This window comes from Remersonia thermophila, chromosome 3, assembly GCF_042764415.1.
Source record: "Remersonia thermophila strain ATCC 22073 chromosome 3, whole genome shotgun sequence".
NCBI lineage: Eukaryota > Fungi > Ascomycota > Sordariomycetes > Sordariales > Chaetomiaceae > Remersonia > Remersonia thermophila.
Window position 1 is genome coordinate 3,434,590 of NC_092219.1, and position 18,735 is coordinate 3,453,324.

At 56.5% G+C, this 18,735-nt stretch overlaps 5 protein-coding genes and 1 non-coding gene across 6 annotated transcripts; 4 read left to right on the plus strand and 2 right to left on the minus strand.

Moving 5' to 3' along the window:
- Window positions 1-700: 700 nt before the first annotated feature.
- VTJ83DRAFT_3797 (uncharacterized protein) lies at window positions 701-2,303 on the minus strand (the record flags this gene model as incomplete). The annotated part of the gene is made up of 2 exons (XM_071010214.1): window positions 701-2,110; window positions 2,175-2,303. The coding sequence occupies 2 exons, from the start codon at window positions 2,301-2,303 to the stop codon at window positions 701-703; spliced, it is 1,539 nt and encodes a 512-aa protein (XP_070867675.1).
- Window positions 2,304-3,250: 947 nt separating this feature from the next.
- Window positions 3,251-5,050, plus strand: VTJ83DRAFT_3798 (uncharacterized protein; the record flags this gene model as incomplete). The annotated part of the gene is made up of 1 exon (XM_071010215.1): window positions 3,251-5,050. The coding sequence occupies one exon, from the start codon at window positions 3,251-3,253 to the stop codon at window positions 5,048-5,050; it is 1,800 nt and encodes a 599-aa protein (XP_070867676.1).
- Window positions 5,051-5,849: 799 nt separating this feature from the next.
- VTJ83DRAFT_3799 (uncharacterized protein) lies at window positions 5,850-7,148 on the plus strand (the record flags this gene model as incomplete). The annotated part of the gene is made up of 2 exons (XM_071010216.1): window positions 5,850-6,912; window positions 6,985-7,148. The coding sequence occupies 2 exons, from the start codon at window positions 5,850-5,852 to the stop codon at window positions 7,146-7,148; spliced, it is 1,227 nt and encodes a 408-aa protein (XP_070867677.1).
- A 2,444-nt stretch (window positions 7,149-9,592) lies between these two features.
- On the plus strand, window positions 9,593-10,238 carry VTJ83DRAFT_3800 (uncharacterized protein; the record flags this gene model as incomplete). The annotated part of the gene is made up of 2 exons (XM_071010219.1): window positions 9,593-10,005; window positions 10,073-10,238. The coding sequence occupies 2 exons, from the start codon at window positions 9,593-9,595 to the stop codon at window positions 10,236-10,238; spliced, it is 579 nt and encodes a 192-aa protein (XP_070867678.1).
- A 2,779-nt stretch (window positions 10,239-13,017) lies between these two features.
- Window positions 13,018-13,125, plus strand: VTJ83DRAFT_t66. Its single transcript has one exon. It is a non-coding gene; the product is annotated as a tRNA-Met (tRNA).
- A 477-nt stretch (window positions 13,126-13,602) lies between these two features.
- Window positions 13,603-15,177, minus strand: VTJ83DRAFT_3801 (uncharacterized protein; the record flags this gene model as incomplete). The annotated part of the gene is made up of 3 exons (XM_071010220.1): window positions 13,603-13,951; window positions 14,022-14,699; window positions 14,759-15,177. 3 exons carry the CDS (start codon window positions 15,175-15,177, stop codon window positions 13,603-13,605), a joined length of 1,446 nt encoding a protein of 481 aa, XP_070867679.1.
- Between the last annotated feature and the right edge of the window lie 3,558 nt (window positions 15,178-18,735).

Sequence of the window (18,735 nt, forward strand, 5' to 3'; positions counted from 1 at the left end):
GCAGGACGCTGTATACTAGGAGCCGATGGGTCCGAGCACTCAAGGTGTACGTTGTGGTTTGCCATGTTGTTGCAGTAGCAGGTATATATGGTGCACTAGCTGATGGCAGCATCAGCGGATCCGTTTTTGCTGTCACAGTTATGAGCCCGGTCCTCTTCTGTTTACGCAGCGGTATGTTGATAGTGCTACCTGCACTGTAAAAGTCACATACAATGAGAAGGCTCTGAGTTCGAAACCTGTGTTTGCACACCTGACACAAAGGACGTTTTTAGGGTGGCGTCTGATAAATAAACACCCGGGCACCCCTCGGGGGTGCGATGGAGGATAGAGATGAAATTTCCTCTAACTCCAAGTCAGGATAAATAAGTGCACCAGGGGACTCAGACCTCGACTAATCGCCTCGGTCTGGGGGGTGTGTTGCAGTAGCAGGTATATATGGTGCACTAGCTGATGGCAGCATCAGCGGATCCGTTTTTGCTGTCACACATGTAGGTACAAGAGAGGGGGTTTAGACATGACACGGGGACCCAGCGCCCTCGGCATTTGACTCTACAAAACATCGCAGACTGACCCACCAAATCCTGGATTCAGTGAAGACGCATGCTGAAAGTTCATTCAATGTGATCGCTTTCGTTATTACGGGCTTAGTATCAGCTCCGACGTGTTTATGCCCATTTCATCAAACGATCATATTAACGCGTCAATAATTCCCCGCGTTTACCACAGCGTACCGCAACAGTCCCATGGTGGCACCGAGGAGGATGCACACCGGGGCGTTAATGCCAAAGTACCTGCCTCCAACGTAGCTCGTGGCCGTAATAACGACCCACCAGGGGTCGTCGGCAAGACTGCGGCCGGACTGGAAGCCCTCGTCAATGTAGCCCACGAGGAAAATGCGGTAGACGGCCGTGTAGATAAGCCCGACGGCGCCGGCGTTGATGCCGCGCAGAACGCTTTTTACCCAGCGGCGGTTGCGCACAGCGCTCCAGATGCCCATCGTCCCATGCACAAGGACCATGCCTGGCGTGAAGATGCCGATCCAGGCAATGAAAGCGCCGGCGACCGAGCTGTGCCCGCCGTTGAGCGCCGTCAGGCTGCCCAGAAATACGGCAAAGTTAAAATTGGGCCCTGGGAAGGCTTGGATGATGGCGAGCCCGATGAGGAAGTCACGGGGAGAGACCCAGCCCTCGGCAACAACGTACTCGCGCAGCAGGGGCACAACGACGGGGCCGCCGCCGAAGATGATGGTGCCGGCGAGGTACATGTTGGCAAAGAGGCGGTAGAGCAGAGGCTGTTCGGGCAGGGCGCCGCGCAGCGCTGTCGCCACGATGAAGGTGACAAAGAACGTGCCGATGATGGCGGTGCCAGTCTTCCAATTCAGCGAAGCAGGGAGGGTGAGCTGATGAGAGCTTGGGATGATGCGGGGCTCCTCCTCTTTGGTCGATGCTTTCGGCTTTTCGTTCTCGGCGACGGGGAGATCCGACACGGGGGCCGTCGTGGGTGTGCCGCTGAGGGATTGCGTCTGGATGGTGTTAAGCTCTTGGGGGGGCGTGTTGGTCTGGACCTCGGGCGCATCCTCGGGCTCGACCGCCTTCTTCTTCCGGGGCCGGAGCTCTTTGGCAGCATTCACTACCTTAGCCAGCGGGCGATGGATCCACCGGTAATCCCAGACGAGGGTAATAATGCCCGAGATGATCATCAGCACAGGGAAGTACCACAAGGCGTTGTACAGCATGCCGGCGGCGCCGGTCAAGAAGACGATGAAGCGAGTAATCTTGTCGGTGACAGCCTTGCGGGACAGCTCAACGGCAGCGAGAGCGATGACACCGACGGTCGCCGCGTTTAGACCAGATAGCAAGGCGTAGACAGGACGTGGCAGGGTCTCGTTAATGTTGTGGACGCCAATGGAGAGGGCGAACATGCCGATGGCGCCAGGCAAACTCCAGAAGAGAAAGCTGAGGACGGCAGCCCACAGACCATCACGGATCAGGTTGATGCAGTAGAGCATCTTGGTGCTGGCCGGGCCGGACAGCGACTGGGAGATGCTGAACAGCTCCTGAAAGATGCGATCGTCAATCCATTCTATCTTTTTGACGAACTTGTCGTTGAACTAAGGAGCAGAGGGTCAGATGGGCCTTGGGTTCCGGGTTTCACACGACGGCGAAGCAACCCACAATCTTGAAGTGGACAGGAGGACCGCCAAAAGCTGTGATTCCGAGATGCCAGTTGGCGCGGAACACCTTGGCTGCGCGGCGGGCCAGCGTCGCGATGCGGCGACTCATGTTGGCGGCGGCTGGGCTCATTGCAGTCGGATGAGGTCGAAACAGACGGCGGTGGAGCCGTCAGCTACGGAGCAAAACAGCTAACGGAGGTCATGGAAGAGAGGCCGAGGCGCGGTGCGACCGCGTCTTCTTGAAGAAAGGCGGGTTGTCATGGATGTTCACCTTGTACCGGGGATTGCCATGGCCGGGATCGATGATGCCATCGGCAACTCGCCTAATTGGGCCGACTGAAAGGTGCCGACACAGTGGCTTGCCACAGGGCTGGCTTTGGAACCGCGCCCGGACGTCCCCGCGCGGCACGTTGTCGTGGGACGGATGCTGAGTGGCTGTTTGGGATCCTTGCCGAATGGGCTCCGCGTTTGTCAAGGTATTGATCGTGGGGGGTGGGGGTGGGGGTTCGTTGCAGGGCTTTGTGCGACCACCAGAAATACGTCGTGGTTATGATTATAAAATGCCCAGAATGAGAATCTCCCGTTCATGCCAGAGATCCCACACCCAGCAAAATACCAGCAAAAACCTGAATTGCGCCTTGCTGCCTGAGGCGACAAAGGGAGGTGCTGCGGACCGTCGCGTCGGTATGGAAGGAGAGACGTCTTGTGGCGGCCTAAAAAGGGTGGAGCGGCAACGCCCGACTGGAGCCAATCAAATTGTCAGCAAGAGCTGAGACCAAATCTTGGGCCCGGTACTCTGTACACGTGGAGGTGGCTTAAGAGTTGGGAGAAAAACAAACCCCAGAAAAAGGGCGAGACAGATGCGGCTGCTCCCGCGCTTCCCTTGGTTTAGTGACACTGGAAGACCGACTTCTGTTTCTCCCCCACGTGCATGTTTATGTTTCTGTATCCCCTGTCTTAGACCTCCCACCATCCCGTGCTCGTCATTTTCACGCCGCGCCGCGCATTGCATCGCGTCTCCGATGCACCACGCCAATCGATAACGGTGCTGTAATTAATATCTATCTCTTTTTGACCATGGCGATCCTCGGGCGGCGGAGAACAGTTCTTCTCTTCTTCTCCTGCATTTTTCTCTTTTTCCTATATTCGTCCCGCCGCCTCCAGGATGACGCTGCCTGGTTGCGCTTCCGTGGCGCTGGCGCCACCGGAGATGCCGCGCTCTTCCGACCAACGCGATGGAGCCGTATCAAGCCGCTATATCCCGTCACGGACATGCGCAAACCCCCATCAGGCCGCCCGCTGTCGCTGCCCAAGGTCCAGACGGACTTTGCTCCCGAGTCCGAGTCGGCTCGCGCTGTACGTCTCAAGCGCCGCGACGCCGTCCGCGATGCCATGAGGCATTGTTGGTCCTCGTACCGCAAGTATGCTTGGATGAGCGACGAGCTGAAGCCCGTCTCGGGTGGCAAGCACAACCCCTTTGGCGGATGGGGCGCCACCTTGGTTGACAGTCTTGACACCCTCTGGATCATGGGTCTCAAGGAGGAGTTTGAGGAGGCCGTCGCCGCCGCCGCCACCATCAACTTCGACAAGGTCCCGAACCAGGAGATCAACGTGTTCGAAACCAACATCCGCTACCTGGGTGGGTTCCTCGCCGCCTACGACCTTAGCGGCGACAAGCGCATGCTTGCCAAGGCTCGGGAAGTCGGCGAGTTGCTCTACGCCGCTTTCGATACCCCGAACCGCATGCCCGTCTCCCGCTGGGATACCCGGAACGCCATCTGGGGCATCGGTCAGGTTGCAAGCCACCATGTCGTTGTTGCCGAGATTGGGACCCTATCGCTCGAGTTCATCCGCCTCTCCATGCTGACTGGTGATCCCAAGTGGTACGATGCTGTGGACCGCATCACAGAGGTGTTCAAGGAGCAGCAGCAGTCAACCCGCCTGCCAGGCATGTGGCCTTCCATCGTCAATTCTCGCGAGAAGAACTTTAGTGACCACCCCGACTACACCCTCGGCGCTCTGGCAGACTCGCTGTACGAGTATTTCCCAAAAGCCCATGCCCTCGTGGGCGGCCAGCTTCCCGTGTACCGCGAGCTCTACGAGACATCCATGGATACCGCGATCCGTCACAACCTCTTCCGACCCATGCTCCCGGACGAAAAGGACGTGCTCATCTCGGGCCACATCTACGTCGGCAAGAACAATGGACGTCTCAATGAGCCTCAACTGCGGCCCGAGGCCCAGCATCTGGTGTGCTTTGCCGGTGGCATGTTGGCCCTGGGCGGCAAGCTAATCCAGAACGATACCCACGTCAAAATCGGCGAGAAGCTGATGGACGGGTGCGTCTGGACCTACCAAGCCATGCCTACCGGCATCATGCCCGAGTCCTTCCACATGCTGCCCTGCGAGTCGGCCGACCACTGCCCATGGGACGAGGACAAGTGGCGACAGGCCGTGCTGAAGAAGGCCAACCTGAACCCCAACATGGATGCCAAGGATGCCGACGCCGAGATTGCCCGCCGCCGTATCCCAAAGGGCTTCACGGTCGTTTCCGACCCGCGTTACGTGCTGCGCCCCGAGGCCATCGAGAGCGTCTTCATCCTGTACCGCATTACCGGCCGCAGCGACCTTCCCGATACGGCCTGGAACATGTTCGAGGCTATACAGGAGCATACCAAGACGGACCTGGCCAACTCGGCCATTGTCGATGTTTCCATCACCGAGGGCAAGGCCGTGCCGAACGACTCCATGGAAAGCTTTTGGCTCGGTGAAACGCTCAAGTACTTCTACCTCATGTTCAGCGAGCCCGACTTTATCAGCCTGGACGAATACGTCTTCAATACCGAAGCTCACCCGTTCAAGCGACTGCTCCCATGACCGATCATCGGCCTTGGCTTATCGCTCACCGCACCTTCTCCCTGCAGCGGCTGGTCACGTCGTCGGGATAAGTACGATATTGCATGGTTGCATATGTCTTGCATGCTGGGTAATTTTGGCAAAGTGTCTCACTGCATCTGTTACTAGATTTCCGGACTCGATGGCTTGGAATGGAAATTATTGTTTCACGGGCCCGTCATCCCCGCAAACACTGTCGGCAATGAAAGACCTTCGCTGCCTTTGAGCTGCCAGAGCCCAGAAACGATACGCTTTTATAGACGCAAGTGACAACACTCTCTCAATCTCCACACCGCGTTGGCGTTCGACCCGTCTTGACCCGCGTGCGGCCGGGATGATACTCCGGGGTATGGATCGGGGCCGTTGCTGATGTGGGCTTTTGCGGGGCCGTGATACCGACCATGTCGAGCACGCCATTCTCTGGTCTGATTTGCAACTATCCTTCGACGGCAAGAGCAGCAACAGTGCGATATGCAAACATCCATCGCTTGTCGTAGTGGAGATGGTTAGAAGCACCGGGTACCAACTACCGCCGTATCGGTCTATGCGTTTCGGACCATGCCATGACGCAATCCCGAGGTGTTTGGTGCTCATCGAATGCCAGGGAAACAGTAACGCCGTCCGCCAACGCAAGAATGCGCATTTCGAGTATAAAGCAGCTCTTGTCCCGGGAAGAGGGGGTTGCTATTTTTCAGAGCCACCGGCATCCAGCAGGCGTTTCTTTGTCCCAACCCTTTCGCTTTTGTTCAATTTGTCGATCAAAATCCACGCAGGCACCTCCATGGCCCCCGGCATCCTCGTCGACGAGCCGCAGCCGGCCGCTGCTCCCGTTGGAGCCATCAAGCGCAATGACGGCCTGCCTCGTGAACTCTTCCCCGACGGCATCCGCACTTCGGGCCAGCATCCTCCTCTTTACGATCAACTGAAGCCTTACTCGGCCTTCCCCCAAACCATCACCGGTCCCACCGTCTGGCAGCGCTCTGATTTCGAAGGTCATCCGGAGCGTTGGGTGCACCGCTTCACCGCCGACGAGATCGCCGAACTCTCTTCCGCCGCCGACGCGTTCCTCGCATCGGGTGTGCCGTTGACGGGCATTGCTAAGGAGCTCTTCCCTCTGCCCGCCTTCTCCCAGACCTTGCACACCATTCGCAACGACCTGCTCAACGGCAAGGGCTTCGTCCTCTTCAAGGGGTTCCCCGTCGACCAATGGACCATTGAGAAAACAGCCACCGCCTACATGGGTCTGGGCACGCACCTGGGCTACCCCGTCTCACAGAACAGCCGGGGCCACGTGCTGGGCCACGTCAAGGACGTGGGCGACGACCCGACGCAGATCCACTCGGTCCGCATCTATCGCACCGCGGCGAGGCAGTTCTTCCACGCCGACGAGGCGGACTTTGTTGGCTTGCTCTGCCTGCACCGGGCCCAGGAAGGCGGCGAGAGCGATATTGTCAGCGTGCACAATGTCTGGAACGTGCTGCAGCGCGAGCACCCCGATGTGGCAGAGCTGCTGACCAAGCCCATCTGGTATTTCGATCGGAAGGGCGAGCTCTCTCAGGGCCAGGACGAGTGGATCCGCAAGGCCGTCTTCTACCTGGAGAGAGACGACAAACAAGATGGCACCGCGCCGAGGGTGTACGCCAAATGGGACCCGTACTTCATCAAGAGCCTGCAGCGGTTCTGGGACGCCGGCGTCGTTCCTCCGCTGAGCGACGAGCAGAAGCGCGCGGCGGAAATCCTGGAGCAGGTTTGCCAGCGCGAGGCGCTGCATATGATTCTGGAGGTGGGGGATATTCAGATTGTCGCCAACTCGCATCTTTTGCATGCGCGGACAGCGTACAAAGGTCAGTCATCTCACCCTCTGGAATTGGCCGCCTGCGATGGATGGCTTTGCTAACATGCCTTCTCTGGTACAGACTTCGCACCCCCGGCCCCTCGGCGCCACCTGATGAGGCTGTGGCTGTCCACGCCCGAAGACGAGGGCGGCTGGGCTTTGCCCTTCCCTGACAGTCATGAGAAGAAGCGCGGCGGTGTCCAGGTCGACAATACCCCACCAAAGGCGCCGCTTGATGCTGAGTAGGAGGAATTCCAATGTTCTAGGGAAAAGCCTGGGGTTTAGGTGTTCGTGGCGTTGGCATGGGCACTATTATTAATCTTTGGTGTTTGAAAGTTGGTTCTGACTGTTGGGACTTTTCCTTCTCATTTGCTTGCGCCGGGCTGTACATTCAATCAGGGCCATGACTTGATGAATACATATAGTGACTTCCCACTCAAGGAAGGGAGGACATTGTGCAGACTGCGGTTATCACGGGATGCTCAAGTACTCTCCGAAACAGAGTCATGGCTTGTGTCGGCTGAAGCACCATCCCCCTTGTGGAACACCCGTGCGAGGCCGCATATCATGAACAGGATACCTTGACTGTTTAAACCCTCGTCAACCCCTGGCTCCTTCCATCAACCGGGGAGGGGGGTGGGAGAGACTGAAAGTACACACACAGTAAGACACGACCGGGGAAGACGCTCATGTAGAACACTGATCAACCAGTAATTGAACTATGAAACTTCTCAAACATCCAAACATGTACCAAATTCCACGTATCTGTATGCCTATTCTACTCCAAGCCAAATGAAAGAGCCCGGTTTATCACATGCTGTTGCGGCAGGGACTTGGACTGCTCAGATCACATGAGCTTCGTGTCAAGTCCTGAGTTGGGCCAACTTCAAGAACAGTGAGTATTAGTTTCTGTCCCAGCTCTCGCCCCGTGCGAGTGCCGCGGCTCCTGGACAAGGCTAACTGAGACATGCTCGAGTTCAAAGACAAGGGGAGGTCACCCTAGAATGCCTCGCGGCGGTTTGTTTGACTCAGCTGTCTTCCTGACAAGGGAGTGAGGGAGAAAGGGGCAAGTTGCATACCAACGCGGCATGGTTCCCACGGTAACTACACTTTCGGGTGGAAAAGACAATTGAATTCCTTGAGCGGACCGCAGGATCGCTGTCCTATGTCGATTTGTTTTAGCGGTCAAGACGCAGATCATTGCAGAGATGAGCAAGCGCATCGCCATTCTCAGCGTGGCGGATGAGAAGATTGGCGGAGGTAAGCAGTTCGGTACCTGCCGCCAAGCGCTGGGGGACATCGGATGATCATCGAAACCCATGCTGACGTTTATTGATCCACCTGGGGCTCGATGCGCTGCCTTGTTTTCCTACGGGCGTGCAAGCAAATACAGGGGCGAGGTGCCCTGGGACAGAGGGGTCCCACACGCAGCCAGGGCTAGGTACTTAGTAAGACGCGGCGTCGCCACCGCTCTGCCATCCACCTAGGTAGTAGGACGGGGCGTCGCCACCGCGCTGCCATCCTCTCTGGCGGCAATTACACACCTTTCCTGAGGTAAGGTGGTCAGGTCAGTGCGAGAAAAGCCGATGAACCGTGGGAATGGTGAGTGGGCGGCAGGAGACCAAAGTCATTTCCAACGACAGACCAGATCCTGCTTCACTGCAAAGAGCTGCGCACAAACTAGCGGTGAAGCTGTGTTCGTCGACCCGAAGAGTTCAGAGTCATGATCGTCCCTGATGCGGTGGCCGGGTCGGTGCCGAGCCTGGGCTTGCAGAAGAAGAGGCTTTACCCTACTGCCAAACCGTCAGCCAATCAGATGCCCTGGCCGCTTCCCATCAGGGCAGGAGTCCAGGGGCTCCACTCTGGCAACAACGGCGCCGGTTCAAGCCGCGACGGATCCATCATGGGATGGTGTCAATTGTGTTGTCCAGAGAGAGACTCGGAAATATAGCATGGTTTGATCGGGTTGCTAGCTCCCAATACGCCGAATTCACTGTTGCAAGCCCGTCCATGCAGCTCATTCTCCGCCTGGCCACAAAGATGTGGGGTTCTCTGGCTGCTTACCTGATCAATACGAGCTCTCCACGTCTGCCGGGCGTCGGCATGTAGCACCGTTCAGCGGGTCACGGACCACCCGGAAAGTGCCCGCAGGTTCAACGGTCGCAACCCAACCCGTAATTAGGTATCTGGTCCACCCAATCCAATTGCTCTCAGTCATCCCCTTGCCACCCTCGGAAATCTGGAGTCAACCCACCCGACCACCCTGCTTGCGACATCGGTTACAGCTGCTGGGCTGGTCCCACCACCCAGCTACTGTCCATCCGATCGGAACCCCACGCTGCTATCCATAGTCGCCTCTGGCTCTCCTAGGTAACAAGCCGCACCGAGGTGAGGCAATGGATCCAAAGCCACGCTTACGGCTGAGACTGAATGGGCGGTTACCTAGGAGATGGATGATCCTGGAATACCAGCATAGGAAGTTTGGTCAGAAAACAGTATATAAGATCTGGCCTCGCCATGGGAATTTGCAAAGGTGAAAACCATCCATCCTGTTTCATCATTCTAAGACATTCAAGAGCAGCCTGAAAGCCGGGCGAGGTACCATCAGATCTTGTCAACCACCACCTTCCATTCCAATCAGTTTCACACCCACAAGACACCCCTAAAACGACTTGAACGTTTCCGTCAAGATGTACTTGCACCTATCCCTCGCCGCCTTGCTCCTGGGCCTCGCTGCTGCATCACCCGTTGCTGCACCAGCTCCCATCAGCGTTTCACCGGCAGGTTGTGCAGACAATTCGTTCAAGAACTTCTCTTGGCAGGCTCAGAACTTCGACTTCCAGGCCTCGTACATCTTCACAACGCCCTCCCACCAAAACTCTTGGGGCTATGTCAGCTTCGATCTGTTCAACCCAGCCGTTCAAAAGACAACCCGCTGCGAGGCCGCGAGCAACCAACTCAGCGACTTCTTCTACGGCACTGTCCAGTATAAGTGCAACGACACGGCTCTTATCCGCGAGACGAGCTTCGACTTCAACCGTCCTCTAAACCAACTCCGCGTCAAGCAGAGGTGGACCTGCGACGACCGTAATCCCATGTACCCGTACGCTTTTATCCGACGTGCCCTTGATGGCGGTATGCCGTTTGTGTGCCAGGCTAACCAGAAGCAGCATCACCATCAATGCACAGGGCAATGTCAACCTGACTCTCTCATGCACTGACAATACGTGGAAGAACCCGAGCTGGCAGATCGGCCAGATCTACTCTAGCCGCACCATTCAGTGTCAACCGGTGAACAGCCCCATCCTACCTCAAGAAATGAGCGCTGTGATGTAAAGTTGGGGAATCTCTGGTTTAATGACTATACGACTGGACGACATTGGATAATAGCGATGTGGAATTGCATTTGCTAGGGGATCATTAATCACGTATATGGCTGGGGAACTGGGCAACGTTAGTAAATCTAATGAGAACATGTACATTCCTAAACCTCTTGTCTGCTTCAATCTCATCCCCTTTTGTGATTTTCGAAGCCACTTCTGCAACAAGCTTTATCATGGCGACTAATCTTTTAATACTTGCATGTGCTCACGACACGATAGCCCCATCTTCTCAGAGAAGTCATCTTAACCGTTTCAGCATCCACCCCCAGGATGCTCCCTGCTGGTCCCACCTCCTGCCCGTTCTCCCGGTGCGATAACCCTATTTTCTTAACCAAATGTCATACCCACTCCAGTACCCACCCCCGGCAGTATGGACCTCCCTGCTGGCTCCACTGCCTAAACCTCACCCTTGCCTGCACCGCTGTTACCCCAAGCACAGGCCCCGAGCTATTCACACCCACTTCAACGGCGCCACCTTCATCCACAGCGGATCAGCCTACCCGAACGGGTAATTGCTCGATCCTCGATCGTAGTACTTCAGGTGCTTGAGATCTGTTAACAACGGGCCGTGCGTAACAGGCTGCCCCTGGCGGCCTGCGCCTCCATCTAGATCCAAAACTGCCCCTACGCCTCGGCAGGCCGCGAACGTTACGTTGGAAATCTCCATGTGACGTAAATCATGGCATGAAAGAAAAAAAAAAAAAAAGAAAAAGAAACTTGAAAAATGGCACTGGTTTTGCGGACAGTCTCATTAAATGCGAATGAATGTGGAGCCTGATGACCAGTGTCAATGTCCTGCAGCAGTTATCGGGATGCCTCTAATAATCGGCAATGAAACGTCGAATAATGACCGTATATCGGTGCCTCTCCTGGAGGGCCTATAACCCTATAATGCAGGGTACGGCTACAACTATGACAGGATCGTAGGGTTGACCTCTATCCTATCCCTGCCAAGAAGGGTTCCCTGGGTGCTTAAACCAGTGCTCTGGGCATTCTGCTACCCGAAACCACCCGTATAGGCATCTTCGTATATTTCTCAGCTCTCTTCAGGGCAACCACCGGAAGATTCTCTTCTTTCAATCGAACGACGGCTGCCAACCACTCCGATCTGCCATATACACTCTCAGGGCCAGGGCTCATCACATCAGCCCAACACATGACTGCCGGCATTGCTACGGAAGAGGGTTGCTAGCACCCTTGTGCAGGGGCAACTTTTGGTGAATGTGGATGGGCCATCTAGTAGTGCCAAGCAGCTGTCGTCAGGTCACTCAGAGAGCCTACCGATGCACAAGCGCCTACTGTGTAGCCTGAGATCATGGAGAAAGTAAACAGCTCGGGAGGCCACTAGCCAAGGCAGCCAGTCACCTCACCAAACACAACAAATCACGAATCATACATCCGAGAGTTGCAAGCGGCCGTCCTGATCCTTGGATGACATCGCGGCCTAGACCACAGTCTCCGGCCCTGGTCTCGATCTGTTCACGATGTCACGACGTCATCCATGACTTTTTGACATCCGATCCTCGCACTCACGGATCGGTGATAAAACCACCACGGCTATGATGATGGAAACAGCACGGCAGTTCGCCGTCCACTCAACACAGCCGTGAAACTCTCCTCCTAGCAATAGCGCTCCCAGCAAACGCGGCGACCCGGCTTAGCGGAAGGAAGCCAAAAGAGGAAAAGCAGGCAAATACAAACATCTTGAGCCGCTGTCCCACGGCTGCTTTGGACCTAACCGTTTGCCACCATGGCCCACAAGCCCCTCCGCCAACGGGCGGCGGAAAAGGCTCGCGGCGACAATCCCGCCAACCCCTCGCAGCTTGGGGACCCCATTGACCTGAAAGCCGAGACCAGCGACGGGCCAGATCCTGTCGAGAGCGGCTGCGATGCCGAGGCCCTGGACAACGTGCTTATCCGGTCCCCTGACGGCAAGCACCGCCACTACGCCATCGCGAGGTCCGCCATGGAGGGGCATGACTTCAACGAGCAGGGAACGGAGGAGGTAACGATTGTTGGGCTTGGGGATGGAGCCGGGCCGATCGGGGGCGCGGTGGTGAAGGTGAGATCCAAGTTGTGAGCTGGTGGGGTGGAGGCGAAGGAATGGGGGTTGGGCAGGTTTGTCTAGGTTCGTCATGGGGAAAATTGATCGGGCAGCTCATGGGAACCGAGACTTATGGCGGAACTAGCGGAGAAAAAAAAAAAAAAGTGGTGGCAAGAACAGTTGGAGAACAAACATAGGCCCATCAGGGCCAGGGGGGATATCAGACTCCGGGACTTGGAGATAGCTACGTAATGAGCCCAATTATAAAAAAGCGGAGTCCGTGTCTTTAATACACTCCACTACGCCACTCTTAACCTTACCTCACTCTCGGGACCGACCCAACATAGCGGTTTCCCCACAGCCAACTCCGCAATATCGCTGATGGGTCCATGTACAAGTACTAGTTAGTACGCAGTTTGTACGGAAACAAGGGTTGCTGTAATTATAGGTGCGATAATCACACGTTGCAGCACCGTTATTACCAAGATAGCTAGCTGATTTCCCGTTCTGTTTGGCATCAAGTTATGCAAGTATGAAGCATGCAACTAGGGTCTAGGGAAACAGACTGAGATGAACAATGTTTGGACGTGTGCATGGGAAGAGCGACGGCAACAATAATCACCAACGCTCCAGCTGGCCCCGTTGCACGTGCGCTTATTAAAGCTAAAATCGCCAAGAAGGCTCTCAAGGGAGCTTGGCTCAGTCGGAAGAGCGCAGGTCTCATACCGGATATGGTATGATCCAGCTTAACGTTGGAGTTATCCTGAGGTCGTGAGTTCGAGCCTCACAGTTCCCATATCTTTTGCCTCTCCGCACACGGAGGTCAGATATTTTCTTTTTTCTGTTTCAGCAGCGTTTTGCTTTCTGCATGACGGGGTTTTCTTCAACGAATCGCCCGTGGGACAAGGCTTGGGGCACGTTGCAGATTCAGAGGCAGCAAACCCCTCTCGAGACCTTATTTGTTCCTATGGCCAACACACCTCGCTTTGTCATTTTAGTGAATGGGATGAACCAAGTGCGTAAAAAAACAACATTTCATTTGACTATGGTATCTCCGCAAACGCGTCCAGGCAGTACCAAAGGAAACAGGAATTAAAACTAAGTATCGCCTGCTAAGACCGCATGGCTGGCTTCGCAAGACAGGTATCACAGAAGAAGCAGAAAAGCAGGCCAACTCCCCATCCCCCAGTGATATCCATCTCTACCCAAGACACCCCATCACTTCTTTCGGCGCTTGTCACCGCCAACGTACCAGCCAAGCAAACCCAGGCGTTTAAGCCTTGTCAGAGCCGACGCCCTTGATGGAGGCAGCAGGGCTGGTAGCGGCGGGCGGGGTGCCGGCGTGGTCAACCGATCGGGTGATCTCGACGTAGTCGTAAGCGAACTCGCCGAGCTCAGCGTCGTCGAGGCCAATCTCCTCCTCCTCAGCTGAGACGCGCAGCGACAGGCCGGGGATGAGGTTCATGACGAAGAGGATGAGGCACGTCACGACGAAGGAGTACGAGAAGCCGGCGACACTATCGGCGAGCTGGTAGGCAAGCTGGATCCAGTTGCCGTTGACCCAGCCACCGGGGATCGCGCTCTCGCCAAAGCTAGAGCCATCCAGAGCGGCGATGTAGTCGCTTTGATTCCGTTAGCATCTTGCGGCAGAATGTGGGTTGAAGGGGCAAGGGAGGACTGGCGGAGACGTACGTAGCAAAGATACCCGTGAGCAGGTTGCCGACGATGCCGCCAACGCCATGCTCAGCAAAGATATCCATGGGCTCGTCGATGCCGATCAGGAACTTGATCTTGGTGGCAAAGTTGCATACGATGCCGCCGACGACACCGAAGATGACGGCAGCCCAGGGCGGGACATAGCCGGCAGCCGGTGTGATGGCAACGAGACCAGCGATGGCGCCCGAGCAGAAGCCAACGGTGCTCCACTTCTTGTCGAGACGGTAGTCGAGCAGGCACCAGGTGAAGCCACCGACGCCAGCAGCGATGTGGGTGACCAGGCAGGCCATGACGGCGCGGAGGTTGGCAGCGAGGGCAGAGCCACCGTTGAAACCGAACCAGCCAACCCACAGGAAGACAGTGCCGAGGACGACGTGGGTGACGTTGTGCGGGCGGTAGGGAAGGCCGTTGACCTTGTTGTAGCCGGTGCGCTTGCCGAGCATGAGCGAGTAGGCGAGGGCGGCAGCGCCGGAAGCGATGTGGACGGGGGTACCGCCAGCGAAGTCGAGACCACCCATCTTGAAGGACCAACCGTTGCCGTTCCAGGTCCAGTAGGCGATGGGGTCGTAGACGATCGTCGCCCATATGAACATGAAAACGATGCACGGCAGCATGCGGCCACGGTCAGCAGCAGCGCCGATGGCGAGGGCAGGCCTAGACAAAGGTTTGTCAGCAAAGCTCAGGCACGCATCCAGCTGCGGTCGAAAACCTACGTGAGAGCCGCAAACATGCCCTGGTAGAGGCAGAAGAGGAGGTCGGGCAGCTTGCTGGAGCCGACGCTGGGCTGGGCAAGCACCTTCATCAGGCCGAAGTTGGAAAGGTCGCCGATGAAGGAGCTGCCGGTGTGGGAGAAGGTGAGGGAGTAGCCCCAGAAGAACCACTGGAATCCTACTACGGCTGTTGAAATGAACGCCAGCCAGATGAGGGCCAGGGCCGACTTGCGGCGGGCGAGGCCGCTGTAGAAGAAGCCGATGCCGGGAATCATCAGCAGCACGAGGGCCGAGCACATGAGGATCCAGGCGAAGTCGCCCGTCGAGTAGTAGACATTGAGGTCCTCGATCATCGGATTGCCGCCAGGGTCGGCGACGGCCTCCTCGGGGCCCTCCCACTCCACTAGCGGGCCGGCGGACATGGTGAGAGATGGATGGCGAGTCCCGGAGCGTCGATGTAGGATCCGTAGGCGTAGAGATCGGGGACGAGGTCAACAGAGAGCTTGGCTGCTGCCCCCTTGGGTGATCTTGGTGAGATCGACAGCGCGACGGTAGTCTGGGAGTATAGTAAGGAAGCCACCTTCCAGCTGCAAGACATTCCGCTGGGAGCGACCCGGGGTCATATACTGCAGACATGCCATCCATCGCCCGCCAGGTTATCCGTGTTGATCCGTGGCTTACCCCCATGGCGCGCTGGGGCCTGTCGCGTCGAAACGATAAGACCATTGACTGAGTCGTTATCACGCATTACCCACAGGCGATCAGTTTCATTGATTTCCATTCCAGACATACATCGCGCTTGGTTCGGGTCGGCGTCCACGGGTTGGATGTGACCCACTGATAAGAAACGCCCAGGTCGGGGATGGTTGGTGGGGGTTCGGCGGGAGGAACTAGCTGCAACGACACCCACCTCAGTGGGCGATGCAGGTCGGAGTGGGTGGGTTGCCAGTCGGTGCGGAGGTTACATTGCCAAAGGTTAAACCGGAGGGCCATCCAGAACCTCGGTTCACTTGAACGGGCCGTCTGTCAAGTGTCTTGCGGTGTGCTGGATCGATGTTAGCTTGACATCGCAGCTGGTTTATTGGGTTTTTCTTATCCGGGTTGCATTAACCAGTTAGAGCTGAGGTAGCAAGACAGCATGCTCGACTCGGACTGGACAGAAAGTCCCAGGATGGAGACCTACGGGCCGTTTGCTGATGAATGTGAACATGGAAACTCCCGTCTGCGTCGCGTGCTTGGTTCCAACGGGTTGGACTGACATTCAGTACGGTGTAAGGTACCTCCCAGTGCCTACTGGACCAACAAACTCAACGACAAACCACCAAGCTTGCTGGAGATGAGATGAGATGAGTGACTAGACACCTCCGCAAATTACTCAGTCATCATGCCTTTCCAACGTCTTGCGTGTCCCTCCTGACGAATCACACGACGGGTGATAACGGCCATGTCCAGCTTTTGCTGCATTTAGGGAGGGGGGGGGTTGGTTGGACATTGATGCCAGTAGCGTGCAAAGCACCTCACAGCCCAACTTGCTGTTTTGCGTTCTTTCGCTTGCGACCTACAAGATCAATCAGAAGAATCAACGACGAGATCAGTGTTGGCATACCCCCAATATTCTTTACGTCTCAGCATCTCAGACCACCACCCGATATGTTGGACCCTAGGGGCTGTTTGGTCGGGCGATGCTTATCAGTGACAAGGGCTTGCGGGCAGCCCTGTGATGGTGGGATCGTTGTCACGGGCGTTATCTCTTGGCGTTTGCCCCACTCCACCTTGGCGTCCTTCTTGGCGCGGCGAGCTGAGCTTTGTCACGCCTGATCGGCAGACGGGATCCGACTCCAAATCGGGGAGGACCGGGCGACTCGGAACAGAGGTACGGGATCTTACGTTGAAACTTGCGTTGTACTAACCCTCAACTCGGCTTCACAATCGCGACTGATGTCATGCCCGTAGAAATGTCCGGGAGAAGCGTGGTCCCCAGCGTTGCCGCCACACCACGGCGATGGCTCGGGGTCTCAGTTCCCCCTTGCTTCTCCACGCATGTGGCGCTCCCGCGTTTGCTTTTGCCAATCCTCCGTAGGTGGAGCCTGCGATCCGCCTTGGCAAACCTTGTTTCGTCTTGAGCTGAATGGACAGCATTTGAACCCTTGGTTGGCGTGGTGGTTTGGTCGTGGCCCACGAGGGAGCAGGCCATGACATCACCGGCGAGCCGATTTTGGGGCGTGGAGGGCAACGCGCCTCAAGCTCGCAGCTCTTTCTCTTCGTGGCGGTGTTACGGGGGTGTGAAACATGCAACAGACAGGAGAAGATAGCGAGGGCATCCGTAACATGATGGATGGCCAAACTACATATGTGCCCTTTTGCATCAAAGTCATGCCGACGCAAGGGATGAGTTTAATGAGCAGGGCTGTGTTGCACTCGGCTGAAGCCCAGCCGCGTGGGAGGTCGTGGAGAGCAGCCTGTCATCCAACACTGGAACCCCGACGCAGCCAGGAGTGCGTCGGAGGCAGTGCATGTGCAGGAACAACGTCAGGGTCCACGTTGATTCCTCTCAGGTACATAGCTGCGCTCCCCAAAATTAGACCATCTCCATCGTCTTCCATCAGAAAGCCGCTAGCCCTGTGGCTGATGTTGGAGCCCTCGAAGCTTCCTTGGTCGCTAGGTGGCTTGGTGCAGCCAAACCTTCGTTTATAAAACAGACTGGCTCCACGCTGTCGCACCTCGAATGCTACCAGATTTGTTGCCTGGGTGCTGTGAGAATGAAGCCTCGCCGGATGTCATTCATTCTTCCTCTCAAGGCGGTCCTTGGACATCGTCATCCATTGGATGATGCTCCCCATGGGCAAGGCGGGCGGCCATCTTCAACGGTCCTCGACAGTATGTTTTCGGCCCTGGTGGGAGTGTCAGCTGGCAGCACTAAGCCATTGGAACCGGCAATTGCCGTCCATCCCCTCACCACTTCCGGCCAGCTGCCATGTGTAATACAGCACGCGAGCAGCCAGCCCCTCCAATCCACGCGTAGGTGGTAGGCGGCCCTGATGACCACGAGACAATTGTACGGAAGAAAGCAGCTACCCCTCTCGTCAACCTGCAGGCAGGCTCCGCAGTTTCGCTTTGCCCCGTATGCATGTTTGCACCTCAAACAACGCCCGACCGCATTCAGGAATTCCTACCTAACGGTCTTGTCCTCATCGCCCACGGCTGGGACTGCTTGCCGTCCGGTTGCCCCCCCAGGTCCAGTCTGCCTACAAACTCTCCCCTAGACGACTCATCGGCCGACCCGACCTTGCGGATCCTTCCCCGTCCTACTTGGGCCCAGGAGCTCTGCCTTATCGTTACCTGAGTTCAATCAAGCCATTCAGTGTTCCTCTGATCGTTTCGAGAATCCGGTCCTCGGTCGAGTCCAGGCTTCCTGTCGTCTGTGCCCGGTTGATCCGGACTAGGTTCATTCATGTCTTGTGTCGTTTGATACTGTAACTTGGAAACGTTCGGTCGAAAACACCCCGTCGCAGTACATTTCATCCCGACATTGGGCGTCCTAAACCTTGCGCGGAAATTAAGCTCTCATCCCGACACTCACGAGCGGATTAATCCTCGGGCGTGATCGGGTCCAAGTCGAGAATCCAGGTTCTTCTGGCTGTTATCTTGACGCTTCCAGCCTGGTCCCTGTTCTGCCTGGTAGGCATCAAACAACAACCAAGTGCATCTGTCCCACAGCTGCATCCCGTCATCTTTGATGGCCTTGATGCTGTGGGGGGTTGTGCACTAATAGCTGGGCCCATCGATCACCATTGTGCTCACTTCTCCGCCTGGTACGACGAAAGGTTCTCTCCCTACCTACGTCGTCGACACCCCAGGGCGGTCTTTATTCATCCAAGCTCCATAACCATATGTCGGTTGTGGGTTAAGCTCGGCGCTCCCCCGACGCTTCGTCTCGTCTTTTCTCCGTGACGCTTGGTCCCGACAACACGTCACTTTGA